The sequence below is a fragment of the Canis lupus genome, chromosome 1, assembly GCF_048164855.1.
Source record: "Canis lupus baileyi chromosome 1, mCanLup2.hap1, whole genome shotgun sequence".
Taxonomy (NCBI): Eukaryota; Metazoa; Chordata; class Mammalia; order Carnivora; family Canidae; genus Canis; species Canis lupus.
The window spans coordinates 100,882,383-100,897,540 of record NC_132838.1 but is presented as its reverse complement, the minus strand read 5'-3'; the positions used below and the strand labels follow the sequence as shown (position 1 = coordinate 100,897,540).

General features: G+C 49.7%; 1 protein-coding gene across 4 annotated transcripts; it reads left to right on the top strand.

The window, feature by feature from the left end:
- The first annotated feature begins 2,076 nt into the window (after window positions 1–2,076).
- On the top strand, window positions 2,077–13,187 carry ZNF135 (zinc finger protein 135). 4 transcript variants are annotated; one of them, XM_072784688.1, is made up of 4 exons: window positions 2,077–3,677; window positions 5,061–5,145; window positions 7,647–7,773; window positions 10,665–13,187. In XM_072784688.1, the coding sequence occupies exons 2-4, from the start codon at window positions 5,113–5,115 to the stop codon at window positions 12,386–12,388; spliced, it is 1,884 nt and encodes a 627-aa protein (XP_072640789.1). In that variant the 5' UTR covers window positions 2,077–3,677; window positions 5,061–5,112; the 3' UTR covers window positions 12,389–13,187. The 4 variants fall into 4 exon arrangements, with proteins under 4 accessions (XP_072640789.1, XP_072641303.1, XP_072641956.1 ...); XM_072785202.1 differs by lacking the exon at window positions 2,077–3,677 and adding an exon at window positions 3,841–4,075; XM_072785855.1 differs by lacking the exon at window positions 2,077–3,677 and adding an exon at window positions 4,111–4,851.
- Window positions 13,188–15,158: the final 1,971 nt, after the last annotated feature.

Sequence of the window (15,158 nt, the reverse complement as noted above, 5' to 3'; positions counted from 1 at the left end):
TAGGGGCTGCTGCCCACAAGGCAATCATCAGTCAGGTCCCTCACTGCCATGGACCCCAACCATCCTCATATGAACAGCTCTGAAGATGGGGTTCTCCGAAGATGTCTGCCTGGGCATCCCACAGACCAAATGCCCTTCAGAGACATCTGCCTGGTGTCCCTCAGTCCTCCAACTGAGATTGTCCAAAGAACCCATGAGCAAAAGAAAACCAACTGCCTCCCATAGGCCATCATACCTCTACCCTCCAAGGCCCCAGGATCAGCCTGTTCTCTTTTCTCCTCTGCACTTAACCACCCCAGCCTCCCTCTCTTCTATCTTCTTTCCTACATATCTGGATGTCTGCAGCTGCCACTAAGAGAACCCTGCCTCCAATCCATTCCCCTCCATCCCATCCAATATCCACAGCCAGCAGGATCCCTCTGAAGCAGAAATACTGAGATGACATAAAGTCCAGCAGACCAGTTCCTTTGAATCTCTTCTCCTGCTTCAGTTAGTCCCCAGTGCTGGGGTGGTGGATGCTGGCCCCTCTCCACAATGACTCCCATGCTGGGTTTCCTTATCTCCACAAAGGCTGCCTCCTCTGTTCATAACAGTCTTCACTGTGGCATTATCAGCACCTGGCACAGAACAGCCCTTCGTGAGTGAGAATGGGTGAATGGTAACCAAATGAGTGAGTTGCAGCTACTGCCAAGGCCCCACCTCAGGACTGCAGTGGTAAGCCAGGGAAGCCTCACTTGGACCTTTGAGGAGGTGGGGTGGCAGCAACATGGAAGGCCACCCTCAACACACTCTGGCTCGGCTGACACAGGCAAGGATGTGGCCCAGGGACCTGGACCTGCAGAGTCATTTGTAAGAATCCCGATTCACCAAAGCTGCCAAATTAAGTTAATTGCCCAGCTTGCTTAATCCCAAGATGCTGCTTAAGCTGTAGTGAGATAGAGCACCAGCCTCTCTCTTCTCTTTCGGCTCACTCCATGCACGCCTGGCTCACCCTGTGCCTTCATCTGCCAATGTCTGCTGCAAGACTCTAGCACCTGCCCATTGGGACCCTTCCCAGTCTCCTTGTCTGTCCTCCAGGTCTTGTCACAGAGTATTTTCTGGGCCAGGTACTGGGTACTGTGATACAGTTCAAGTCCTCATCATCCCATGCTCCAGAACCAGAGGCAAACAGACCACCTTCCTCCTCACTGCAGCCAGGGTCTCTGGGAACAGAGTCCTCGGCACTGTTAGGTTTTGAGGCTCCCAAAATGACTTTTTTTAAAGATGAAATACATACACAAGGTTAAACACTTTTTTTTTGAACTTTAAACACTGTAAGATATTTAAATGTATATATTGAACAATGTATCAAAAATAGAGTGTCACAAAGTTGTGCTATCTATGACATGATTATAGAATTACTAGAAAGCTACACCGATTTCTAATGCAACTGCTCCTGGTGTGGTCCTGTCACAGCCAGGTGGAGGCGACCCCTGTGGTTAGAGGAAGTTGATGTTGGCAGGAGCAGGGGCCCAGCCACTGGTCTGAATGGGGAAAGGCCAACAGAGAGCGAGCCTTCATAATATCTTGTGTTTTTAAACCCTTTGAATTCCCTGTGAACCAAAAGATTTCACACACAAATCCAAATCTATGGCTTCTTTTGAGAAGCCCAGACCCTGTACACTGAGCTTACCTGCTCATGTGGGGCCACTTGGTTGAGATCATTAGCATCCATCCCTTTAAATAAATCCTGGCCCCTGCAAGCATTGGAGTTTGTGAAAGTTGGGGAAAAAAAGGATCAGGAGGCTAGAGGAAGGTAACAGAGGGACAAGTCCTAAGGGAGCTGGGCAGGGCAACCTGGAACAGGCAAGTCTGTGTGGCACCTTCAGCCGTTCATCACCAGGACTCTGCCCAGACCTTTTGGGAAAAAGATTTCATCATGAGAAGTGTGTACATGACTTTTGATCGAGTAAAAGTAAAGTAGAAGGAAAAGAGAACACATTTTGTGGAAGAAAAAACTAAGAAAAAAAATTAAGTATCTTTTTGCATTTTGGTTTGTGGGTGAGGGAACTGATAATTGACATTTTATGTATATTTTATTTTATTTTATTTTTTATTTTTTTATGTATATTTTAAAGTCTTCATACTATAGTATAGAGAAGAGCAGGTGGACTTTCGGTATGACAATCACAGATGTGAGCCTTTATAGTCTTTGAATATACAAGACACTTTAAATCCGATAAGCTTGTCTTTGCCTCGTTTACGTCAGTGCACTCTGATTTTGAGCCATCCATTGTATTCTTTCATACCACTGTCATAGTGCTTATGATGTGTAAAGTCTTTTACTCATCTAAGAACCAGCCTAACCTTTTTTAATGTCTGTATGTGTAAAGAAAACGTACCCAGGTAGGTTTTTCCCTAACATGAGAATTCTTACTGTCTTCTCTGCTGTGTTCAGTCAGAGCTGATTCCAACTGTTCCAAAGAAAAAAAGGCCCCTGTCTTGACACCTTTTCTCAGCTTCCAGTGTGCAAGCCCTGACTTGAATCAATCGATCTTTCTTAAAAGGGCAAGTGCACATGGCTCAACCTTGGTTAGATTCTTTATACTCACTTCTCCAGGGATGGTCCATGCACATCAGTGAAAGGAAGTCTGGCTTGAGTGGGCGATGGCTAACGTGCACATCTTGTTGGTTGGTGCCTGGTCCACTGCTGACTGCTGTACCCTGGGCCTAGAGCCTGACAGGCCTTGGTCAATGTTCAGCCAAAAATAAATTCAGTCAAGGAGGGCACTTCGGCTTTAAATATTATGCTGTTGTTCAAATGCACACATCTGACAGTGATGTAAAGCAGTTTAAAAACGTGTCTACCACGGGATGTTTCCTACGACCACGTCTTCAGTAATGCAATATAGGGTCGGCGTGGCAAATCGTAAACGGCTCTAGTATTTGGCATCTTAGTCAATGTCACTGTTTTAATTTTTTTGCGGGTTATTTTTGTGTCTTGCATTTTCTTGCTGTTTTTTGGAAGCACCGCGTGTGTTTTACAGTAAAGTTTACGGCACAGTTTCCAATATGAAAGAACTCCGTCGTCACTCCAGGAGGACTTACTTCACTCTGGCCCTACTCACACCGCCTCGGCGCGGGGGCGTCGTCCTCGGGATCTCCCACCGCCTCTGCTGTGGGTGCTCCTGACCCCCCACCATTGTAGCTACACTAGTCCCCAGCCAGTCCCCGCTGTAAGAGCATGAGGACGACGTTCACGGGGCCCACCACACAGCTAGCGGGGACTGGACATTTTTGACGGCGCCATGAAGACCCGCACCGAAACTCGAACTCGGTTCCCGCGGGGACGCAGCGGGGTCAGAGGGCAGTTGCGCACAGAGCCCGCGCGTGGGCCTCTGGGAGTTGTGGTTTGGCGCCACCTACGCAGGCGCAGTCCCGGCCAACAGCGGGCGTGGCCTTCGTCCTGCCATCAGGCAAGGGCATGGAAGGGTTTTGGGGAGGGCAGTCTAGGTTAAGGTCCGCGAGGCCGAGCTCCTTACTTCGAGTCCCGTAGCCACGGCCCCGGGCGAGGGTGAGGCGAGCAGGGAAACGACCAAAAGTGCGCGCGCCGCCCTCTGGGAGATGTAGTTGGGCGCCCCAGCGCAGGCGCAGATCCGCCTGGTGACGGCCGCGGCCTTTGTCTTGCCGTCCCGCTGGTAAGTGAGAATGGGGTGGCCGGATCGGGGGAGGCCGAGACGGGCGGGCATCTGGAGTCTTCCCTCGTGCGTCTGTGGAGAGCCCCCTTTCCTGCTTTAGGCTAGGGCGGGTCGCTTCGGGGGCGGTTGGGGCGGGGCCAAGTGGGCGGGGCCCAGACCGGGTCCGAGAGGAGGAGTTGCGGCCGGGGTGGCGCCCTGGCTTTGGCAAAAGGGGTGGGGGCCCCCGGCTTCCGTATCACCGTCAGGATGGCAGCTGGTCCGACCCTTCAGAGTCTAGAGCCAGCCTGACCTGCATTCCTACCTGCTTTGGTGGGACGTCCAGGGTTTGGAGGGTGTGGAGGGCCGAGCCCCGCTGTGGAGTCTCTCTGGAACTCACCGAGCGGCTTCTCAGGACGATGGTGAGGGAGACCGAAAGCACAAGATTTTACTCCCAGCCATTTTACTCTCTGGGACCCAGAACACAGACTCATTATGTTAAGAGTCTTACTGAGTACCATCCAGGCCTCTGTATTAATTCAGCAAGCACCTATTTTGATGTCCTGGGTGCCAGGCCCTGTGCTATACCCAAGAGCCCCCAGTATTGTTCCGGTCCCCAAATCCCCCAGGGGAGTCAGGAGGATGATAAGAAACCTGTCAACACATCACTGAACAAGATAACTCCCATCTTGGAAACCGCTGTGAAGACAATAGGGCACAAGTGGTATGGGGCAGAATCAAGGGTGCCCGGGAAGGGTCATCAAGGGGAAGTACAGAGGGACAAGGGAAATGCATTCTACCAGAATGAGTTTCATTCTGGGCACTCAGCCAGAGATGAGCTTGTAAACCACCACCAGTGGAGCCTTGCATGTAGCAGATGCTAAATAGATGCTCACTGAAGCAAGAGGCTTTCCTTCCAGCACAGATTGCCTTCATGTGTGTACTGCTGCATGCCAGGCTCCATTTTCGGCCCTTGCCACACCTTAATTCCTATAATTTCTGTGCTAGGTCACCACTCTCATTTTATGAGAGGGGGAAACTGAGGCAAACAGTGCCCGAAGACTTCATAACTGTCTAGCTTTCTGTCAGTAGCAGAAATAGTTATCACGCTGGAAGTCATCTGAGCAACTGGAGGTCTACCCTTGCCTGCTGTGGCCTTCAGTTTTTCTATTTGTGAAATGGGGTAGGAGAATTCAAGGTAATCCATCTACTGCCTGGAATAGCACTGGGCAGAGTAGAGGCCTGGAGAACACCAAGCTGAGGTTTCATTGCTGGTGGGGTTGGCCTCGGTGCAGGGCTCCAGGCTCTAGCAGCCACAGCCCTTCCTACTTGCACACAGATAACAGGGTGGGGGGTTTCTGGTCACCACAGCACTTGCCTAGTCTCTCATATCCCCTTTTGCCCCAGAACTGCCTGCAGAGGAGCTTGCTGTTCCTGCAAGAGGCCAGCGGAGGAGGGAATGACTGCTGGGCTCTTTGCTGCTGGGGCCCCGGTGAGTACACTGCCAACTTCACACACAGGCCTCCCAGGCCTGGCCTCCAGTCTGCACAGACTCATTCTCCTCTCAGGGCCTTTGCCCTTACTCTGTTCCCTGCCATGAATGTGCTTTAGTCAGCTCCATCTTCCTTCCGATTTCACACCTCACCACCTCTGAGAGGATTTCCCTGATTCCTTCAAGATTATGATTTTCTTCAAGACAGGTGAGGGGCAGATAGCACTTATCCATTCCACTGATGTGTCTGGCACTTTCTCAATCCAGGGTTCCAGTTTGTACTGCCAGCTCACTCTCTCCATCCAGTCCCTTAGGCAACAGGCACTTAGCACTTGCTATTGACCGAGTGGTGCACCAAGCTCTGTTATAGGAATTACAGGTTTGGGAACAGAGAAGATGAACAAAAAAATCACCATTCCTGTGAGGCTTACAGTCCCTATGAGGAATGTAAATGCGCCAAGTGCTGTGCAGGGAAATGAAGCCCAGAAGAAGATGGGCTTAGGCACCAGGCATTAGCCAGTATAGCCCAGAAGGCCTCTATGAGGAAGTGGCCCCCAAACAGAGGCCTGCAGGGGGTTGGGGAATGAGATCAAGGCCAACAGTAATAATATTCCAGGCTGGGGGAGTACCACAAGCAAATGCCTGGTGGTGGAAACAGGCACTTTCCATAAAGGGCATGTACATAACATAATAGGAAGACTGAGAACAAGGTCTTCTAGGCAAGTTGCTTGAGGCTAGGGCTTTGGGAAGCACTTCTGACCATTTTTGCCCCGTGCAAAGGCCCAGAACACAGTAGGCACTCAGTGAATGGGTGGAAATGTACCAAAGTCTGTGGTCAGTACTGGACACACTCCACCCTATCCTCCAAACATGTCAGCCCTGTGAGGTTGGAATGAAGAAACTAAAACACAGCTGGGAGTGGCTGAGCCAGGGCTAAACTCAGGATGCCTGGGCCCAGCTCAGACCATGTGCCCCCACCAAAGCCCCCAGTGCTCAGCACACATTCCACTGCCTTCATGACTCTTCTTCCAGACCTCTGTATGGCTACGCCATCAGCGTCCCATTTTCTCTAGACCACTTACCCCTCTTGGGATTCATTTTTTGTCAGCTCCCAGACCCTGTAACTAGCGCATGAACACCATGTGGCCAGGTGTGTGTCTCTTGTTTCCATGGCATCTGTGGAGCCCTGAAAGGTGACCTGCACTCAGTGGTCTCTGCAGATAACACTAAGACCTATTGAGTCTGGAAAATGTAGCAGAAATAGGGATAGGGAAGTTAGTAAAATAAAACCTCCCCAAGCTCCCCAGCACACTTGCCTGAATGGTGGCTCACACAGGTAAAGCACCCAATATGTGCCAGGCCTGGGGCACACACACCATGTGAATTCCCTTATTCCTCCCAACAGCCTTCTCAGGGAGTTCTCAGTAACCTACAGATGAGGGCAGGGAGGCTCAGAGCACTTTAAAACATGGACCTGAGGCTGGAGTTTAAAGCCCAGTCATCTGGGTTGAGGGCCAGGTCTTGACAGTGCTCCCCCAACCCCTGAAGCCTAGTTTAATACCCTCTGCTGCCCCACATCTCCCCTCCTCTGGTGGGGGAAATGTTAGCAGAGGCATATGCTGCCAGTTGGGCCAGGATCCAGTATTTGGCTACCTTATGTCTCTCACTCCCATCACTCAAGGCAGTGACAGCCAAAGTCAAGGTGGGGCCCTGGACTCACTTGCCTCTGCCCACCTCCCCACCTCGCCCAGCCATCCACAACACTTGATTTGGTGAGATGAAACTGCCTTTGCAGAGGATGTCTGTTTCTGCCCCTCACATGCCTTGAAGAAAATCATAAATTCCCCACCCAGTCACAGAAGAAACTGGCCTTGTGTGGGAATTTCAGAAAACACACAAGTGTGGTAGTGATGATTCCGGAATCCCCCTGGGAGCCTCCCTGCACCCTGGAACCCATTTAGACTTTCTCCTTGGGATTGTGTTTTTACCCCAATTTATAAATGTCCAAAATAAAAGACTAGGAAATGGTCCCCAGGAGTCCTTTAACTGGGGACCCCCATCTAGTTCATTTGCTCGTTCCCCCCACTCCATTGACTCTTCTCTCTCCTCACTTTGTATTCAGGTATCATTAATGCACAATATAGGTTTACGTGAATGTGCAGCTTGTTGACTGCAGGTATGGATACTAGTGGACATTCTAGCTGATGTATGGGAGGTTTTCAGCCTCCCCGGGCTCCTTCATGCCCCTCCCTCGGTCACTGCCATGATGGCATTTCAGGGGTCCTGTGTTTGCAGGACCCGGTGGGTCCTCTTATATCCTAAGACCCCCTTTCTTCTAGCAGAGCCCTTACACCCCACAGGAAAGCTGACCTAAATCCTTAGACTTGAGAAACCCCCCCACTCCCCCACACCAGCTTTGCTCTCCCTGTCCACCAGCTGCTCCTATTAGCAGCCATCGCCAGGTGTGGCCTGGGTGAGGACATTTGTGTGTGATGTTTCAGGAGCAAGTGACCTTTGAGGACGTGGTTGTGGACTTCACCCAGGAGGAGTGGGGGCAGCTGGAGCCTGCCCAGAGGACCCTGTATCGCGATGTGATGCTGGAGACCTTCAGGCTCCTGGTGTCTGTGGGTAAGGCTACAACTGAACCCCTGATGGTCTGCCCCCAGCACAGATTCTAATTCTCCTGGGTTAAAAGTAGGGGTAGGTTTAGTCCTTAAAAGCAGATACCTAGCATGAGTTTTGGGCTTTAGAGACCTGATATTTGGTTGGAAGTTATAGATCCCACCCGAAAATGCCAGAGGCAGAAAATCCTGGGGTAAGAGGGCCATAGTGGCTCCCATGACTGCAGAATCCCAGGGTCTTTCTGTAGTGCTATCAGGAACCCCCTCCCCCCACACTTCCTCCCTCTGTATCTCTTTCTGCCTCCATTCACAGATGGGCCCCCGGAAGTGAGAAGATAGCTACCAGAGTACCTCTTTTGCATCTGAGACCAGCAGAAAAGACAGAGTCTGTATCCTGGGCACCCATAGAAGCTAGGTCCTTCTATGATCCTAGAAGGTCCTAAGTCCACTTTCATATGAAGTTCATATTTCATATGAAATAATAATTTCATTATTGCCAGCAGGCAGGGGAAGCAGCAGAACTCTAATTGGCGGGGGCTGGGTCACACATCCACCCAGAGCCAGTGTTGGTGTCCGTATGAGGCCTAGCATTAGGGCCTCTACCACAACCTGTCACCTCTAGGGCCTACAGCCAGTTGGTCCCAGAAGACTGAACATGGAGTGGACAGGGGGATGGGGAGGGTTCTGGAATACAAAGGCATACTTGTGGGTCTCCCTTGAGCAGGATGTTGGCTTCCCAAGCTAGATGTCATCTTCCTGCTGGAGCAGGAGGAGGAGCTATGGGCAGTGGATGAGAGGGTGCCCTGAAGTGTGTGCTCAGGTGAGGGGAGAGCCCTGCAGGGCTGGGAGGAGCCCATTCAGCCCTGTGGCACTCTCTCTTCATATCTGCTTTCACATTCTTCAGGGCAAATTGACTACTCAGTCTTTCAGTAAATGTGCATCAAGCATCCGTTCTGCGGTGAGTGAGACCAAGTTCTCATCTTCAGTGAATTTACATTCTTGTGAGGGAGGGGGCATGCAGTAAACAGGTAAAATAATAACTGCATAAGATACGACATATGAAGAATGCTGCAGAAATGAATGCAGGTCATGAGGCAGAGGCCAGGTTGTGGGGATGACTTGAGCACGGATGAGGCTAGCCTCTCCAGGGAGGTGATCTATGAGCTGAAGCCTAAGTCATGGGAAACCAACCCATGAAACAAGCTGGGAGAACAGAATTCCAGGCAGAAGGAATAGCAAGTGCAAAGGCACTGGTTGGGGGGGGGGGCGGGCAGTTGGCTGCTCTTGCTGTGTAACAGACATTCCAGCTTCAGTGGTTTAAACCATAGAATCTTTTACAAACTCATGTATCTGTGGGTCAGTGATCCAGTCTGGACTTTTCCACGTACCCTTCAGGGTATGTTCTCCATATATCTTACCCGGTTCCTGAGACCAGTACCAACTCTGTAGGAAGTGGGGCTGTCCCGGCACTGGTGTCAGGCCCTGACCCAGGGGGAGAGGGTCACCACAGAGTCTGTCCAGTTCAGAAGTAACCAGCCCTTACCTAAGTTATTAGCTTTCTATGGCTGCTGTAACAAATTACCACAAATTTAGTGGCTTAAAACAACATAAGTTGTTTTACGGTTCTAGAGGTCAGAAGTCCAAAATGAGTGTCACTGTGCTATAGTCAAGGTGTCAGCAGGTCAGCATTCCTTTTGCAGTGCCTGGAGAGAGCACATTTCCTTTCACATTCCAGCTTCCAGAGATGCTCGCATTCCTTGCTTCACAGTCTTGTCCATCTTCTAAGTGAGCATGGCCCTAAGGTCTTCTCACATCAGCCTGGCCCTGGCCCTGGTCCTCCTGCCCTGCCCCCCATTTTCTCGCAGTTCCAGAACCCTGTGATTGCCTTGGGCCCACTAGGATAACCCAGGGTAATCTCGGATGATTAGAAAAACAGGGACATATTTGGGAGCTACTATTTTGCCAGCCACACTTGGCTTGATCTCTCTCTTTTTTTTTCTTAACACTTAACTAGAGTGTAACATAAGTGGGCAGGGTGGCCCCATCACAACTTTAGGCCAATCCAGTGTGGTAGTGGGGATGGCATACACTGAAGCAATGGCTGTAGGGACAAAAAGCAGTTCTGCCTGGAAGAGGGAGAAAGGGATGTGTTTGTTCAGCACGTCTGTTGGATACTGCTGCAGGTGGGGATGCCATGGTGACTGAGGTGGACAGAAGCCCTGCCCTCAGGGAGCTCCCAGTGGGTGAGACAGACCCAACAGACCAGATCCAAGTCCTCTTATTCACCTTAGGTCATTTATCCACCCTTGTAGTGATATACAGCTCTCTCCAGACTGGGGGAGCTGGTGGTTTCTTGACATGTGGCAGAGGTGAAACAGCAGCAGGAGACCTGGACCTGAGCAGTGGGAGGGCTGGTCTGGGTGGTCCTTCACCTGTGAGGCAGCTGTTCCTCCATCACCACCTGGCTGCTTTCGTCAGGGCCTGGCCATTGCTCTGCCTCTTCTGACCTGGGGCATCTGCTCATGGCTTCCCTAGCTGCTCACTGTCAGCCCAGCGTCATCTCCCTGCCCTCACTCTCTGTGTTCCCCTTGCTCCCCTTGCAAGATCCATCCGTGTCCCTCCGCCAGCTCCCCCCTTCCCCCCTTTCTTTCCTGCTCCTGTTACTTCCCTCATTTGCAAAACTGTATTTTTAAATGGTCAAATGTACTTGTGCCTTCACCCTTTCAAAACTATCAGTTTTACTCTTTTTTTATTTATATTTTTTATTTATTTTTAATTTATATTTTATTTTTTTATTTTTATTGTTTTTTAGTTTTACTCTTTATCTACCCATCCACTACCACAAACTATTCCCCCCAAACTGAAATTAAGGAACATCTCCATTTTTGTTCCTTTCAGATTTGGAAACTAGGCCCAAAACCAGACTGTCAGCTCTAACGCAAGACATCGCTGAAGAAACGCCCAGCAGTGTCCTGGTGGAAAGGTTCCTGTGGGATAGTCTGTGGTGCTCTGAGGGTGACGATGCTGAGGGCCAGGGGGGGCAGTGTCATGAGAGCCGAGATAGACACATGGTGCAGGTGGCCTTCATGCCCATGAAGACACTCATGCAGCAGCGGCAGCAGGGGAATGAGTTTGGGGAAAACTTGATTCTGAGCCCTAGTCTCCCATCTCAGCCAGAGATTCCTGAAAGACAAGGCATCCACATGCTGGGGACACACAGGAAGAGGGGGATGCCAGAGCCAGGGCTAAATGCTCAACAGGAGATATATGCAAAGGAGAAGCCCTACAAGTGTCAGGCATGTGGAAAGGCCTTTAGTCACAGCTCAGCACTTACTGAGCACAACCGCACGCACACAGGAGAGAGACCTTATGAGTGTCACGAATGCGGAAAAGGCTTCCGGAACAGCTCAGCACTTACCAAACACCAGAGGATCCACACTGGTGAGAAACCTTATAAGTGTACTCAGTGTGGGAAAACCTTCAACCAGATTGCCCCACTGATCCAGCACCAGAGAACTCACACAGGGGAGAAGCCCTACGAGTGCAGCGAGTGCGGGAAATCTTTCAGTTTTAGGTCCTCCTTCAGTCAACACGAGCGGACTCACACTGGGGAGAAGCCCTACGAGTGCAGCGAGTGTGGGAAGGCCTTCCGGCAGAGCATCCACCTCACCCAGCACCTTCGAATTCACACGGGAGAGAAGCCCTACCAGTGTGGGGAGTGTGGTAAGGCCTTCAGCCACAGCTCTTCCTTGACCAAACATTGGCGAATCCACACTGGGGAGAAGCCATACGAGTGCCACGAGTGTGGGAAGGCCTTCACGCAGATCACACCACTGATTCAGCATCAGAGGACCCACACGGGAGAGAAACCGTATGAGTGCAATGAGTGTGGGAAGGCCTTCAGCCAGAGCACACTCCTGACAGAGCATCGGAGGATCCACACGGGAGAGAAACCCTATGGGTGCAATGAGTGTGGAAAAACCTTCAGCCACAGCTCATCACTCAGCCAGCATGAGCGGACGCACACAGGAGAGAAGCCGTATGAATGCGGTCAGTGTGGGAAGGCCTTCCGGCAGAGCACACACCTCACTCAACATCAAAGAATCCACACTGGGGAAAAGCCCTATGAGTGTAGTGACTGTGGCAAGGCCTTCAGTCACAGCTCATCCCTAACCAAACACCAGCGGATCCACACTGGGGAGAAGCCCTATGAATGTAATGAGTGTGGCAGAGCCTTCAGCCAGCTTGCCCCACTCATTCAGCATCAGAGGATTCACACGGGAGAAAAGCCCTATGAATGTAATGCATGTGGCAGAGCCTTCAGCCAGAGCTCCCTTCTCATAGAACACCAGAGGATTCACACCAAGGAAAAGCCCTACGGGTGCAACGAGTGTGGAAAATCCTTCAGTCACAGCTCATCACTCAGCCAGCATGAACGGACACACACTGGGGAAAAGCCCTATGAATGTCAGGATTGCAGGAAATCATTCAGGCAGAGCACCCACCTCACTCAGCACCGGAGGATCCATACAGGAGAGAAGCCATATGAGTGCAGGGACTGTGGGAAAGCCTTCACACACAGCTCGTCCCTTACCAAGCACCAGAGAACTCATACTGGGTAAACCCACTTCACACTCACTGGAACATGGAAAAGCCTTAAGTCATAGCTCATCCTGTACTAGACTTGACCCAGTCATTCTCAATGGAAACAATACAAGTATATGCATATGCAAGCCTTCAACGAGCACATGTCTCAGACACCCTCAGAGAGATGTGGTGGAAATGATTGTGGAAATATTAAGCTCTAGGTCATCCATCCCCAGATATCAGATCATCCAAACAGTAATAGGGAAATGTGGAATTAATCAGTGTTGAGTACCCTCAGTCATAAGTGCCCACTAATGCTACATTGTACAACCTACAAAAAAGAGAAATGGGGGGGGGGGCGCGCGGAAATGTAGTGGATCTGGAGATGGCTTCATCCAAGGATTCACAAAATTCCAAATGAGAGATTTTCAAAGTGGTGAGAAACCCAACAAATGCTTTTTGTATACAGGAACCAGATACACTCAGAATTATCATTATTGCACATTACATTCTTGGGAAGGGTGCTTATGAATGGTGCAAGATGACTTCATATAAATTTCTCTACAGGACTCACAGGCATTAGAAACACAGATGTTGCTGTTTCACAAAAAGGAAGATTTCTTTTCCCTTTGTTAAGCCATCATCTTATGAACAATAGCACCTCCGTATTGGAACCTTATGTTTTGCAAGATTTATCTTTTTTGAGAAATGTACAAGTTAATCTTCTCCTGATAGTTTTTCATTGATTCTTTTTCCTGGTGTTTAATAAGCTTTTGTTTTTGTATAATCTGTGTTGAAGGTCCATAGTATCACATTAAATCCTGAATCCACTAACAGTCTCTCTCAGAGCCACAACCTTTGAACAGTGACTTATCCTCATTAGAATCTGTATTTAAATTGCATTGGCTGGATATGGCCACCAACCGTCAGGGTTATATCAGTTGGCTTACTTTACCAATCACAATCCTGGGATGTAAGTTTCTCAATAACTTGAAATTTCTCCCTTGGGGGAAGGATATTACAAATAGTCTTCCAGTAGTCCCCAGTATGCTTGTGCAATGCCTCCTCTCTTTTTTTTGGAATTAATTTCATCGTCATTTAAAAGCCACTCAAGAAAACAACAGTCCCTGGTATAAATAATGCAAGTCACATCAGTAGATTTAGCTATTCTAATAATACCATTTAGGAAGCAAGAAGAAACAGGTGAAATTAATCTGTCCCTATATATCCCAAATGTAACAAACCACTGATGGAGGAGATGTTTTGCTTGCTTTCTTTGAAATCCATTGTGTATTTTGTTTGTTGTATTTGTGTATTCAGTTTTCTGTAGCCTCCTTTTGGGTGCTTATTTGCCACAAGGAGCCAGCCAGTGGCTAGACTGGACTAGGCGGCTTAGCAGCCTCAGCCCTAGTCAGCTGTGTCCATCTCCCTTTATTACGTGTATCCTCCTGCGTCCCTGTGTTTCTGTTCTTGTGTTCCTTCTTGTCCTCAAGGAAACCAGATGTACTGAGAAGATCAGCTTCTTTAAGTAAATGGCATGAGAGGCTCTTACCCCTGAATCTAGTGTAGAAAATATGTCACGCTAGTTGTGCATAGTTCAGACTCTCTAGGGTTAGAATTCTTGTCAGAGAACACTACATTTGGAAAACATGTTAAGGCTCCTCTATTCCAGTTCAGTTCAGTAAAACTGGAACCCGACTACACACTTGCAGTCCTTAGAAAATGCCAGATCACTGAGAACCCAAGCCACACAAGCTCCTGCTGTCCTGTTGCAGCCCTTGCTCACCTGCCCTGCAATAACACAAACAGGAACACAGCTCGGAATTGGGAACCATGGGGAGGTGCCCACAGTATCACTTCTACCCTACATTAGGGAGGGAAACAGAAGTGCCTTCCCCAGCAGTGCTACTCCAGTGCAGGCGCATTGAGGACGTTATACCCAGAGTGTCAGAAAAATCGCAGGGGCACATGCACTTCTGACCAGGGGCCCTGACTTATTTGGATAGTTGCTGATATATCTTAATCCTTGACATAAAAGTTCAAACCTAATAAGGAAAACTGAAGGGTGTGAATACAGATTCAGAAGAGGCCGTGCAGTTTCGCCTTTGCTCACCGGACACTTGTGCTTAGAACCCAGAGATGCTATGGCTTCCAGCTACCACGAGGCCACTGGGCAGCAAGGATGTTCAAGCCAGGTGGGCTCTGTCATGGGCTCCAGTCAGCCAGGCCTACTCTGCGAGTCCTCCCAGCCACATTGGGCATGCACATGAGCAAGGCTTCAGGTAACTCCAACCACACAGCTTTCAAGGTGCCTCAGATGTCAGGTTCCCAGCTGAGGTCTCACACACGGGCAAAAACAAGCCATACCTGCTGTGCTTTTTCCAAATACTGACCCCCTGGATCTGTAAGTAAAACAAAACGCTAATGTTTCATGCTGCTGAACTGTGGGGTGACTTATTGCACAAACAGTAGTACTCCATAAACCCCGGGACCTGGGACCTCCTGCTGCAGAAGCCAGCCCCCAGTTGAGAGTTTCCCCAACTGTCCCCTTCCCGAATGGCCATCCCTCAGGAGCCCTACTCTCAAGAGATACATCTCTTGTCAGCCAGAGGGTGGGGCTGGAGAACCATCATGTCAATGAGACTTGGGTGGGGAGCCACGTGTTTTATAAAATCAGGCTGTCATGGGTTGAGGGCGGGCTGGGCTACATTATATTTTTGTTTTTTTTTTTTTTTTTTTTGCTACATTATATTTTGAAGCTCAGTTTCATGGATTTGCCACGAAGTTAATGAAGCTGAAGCTCTA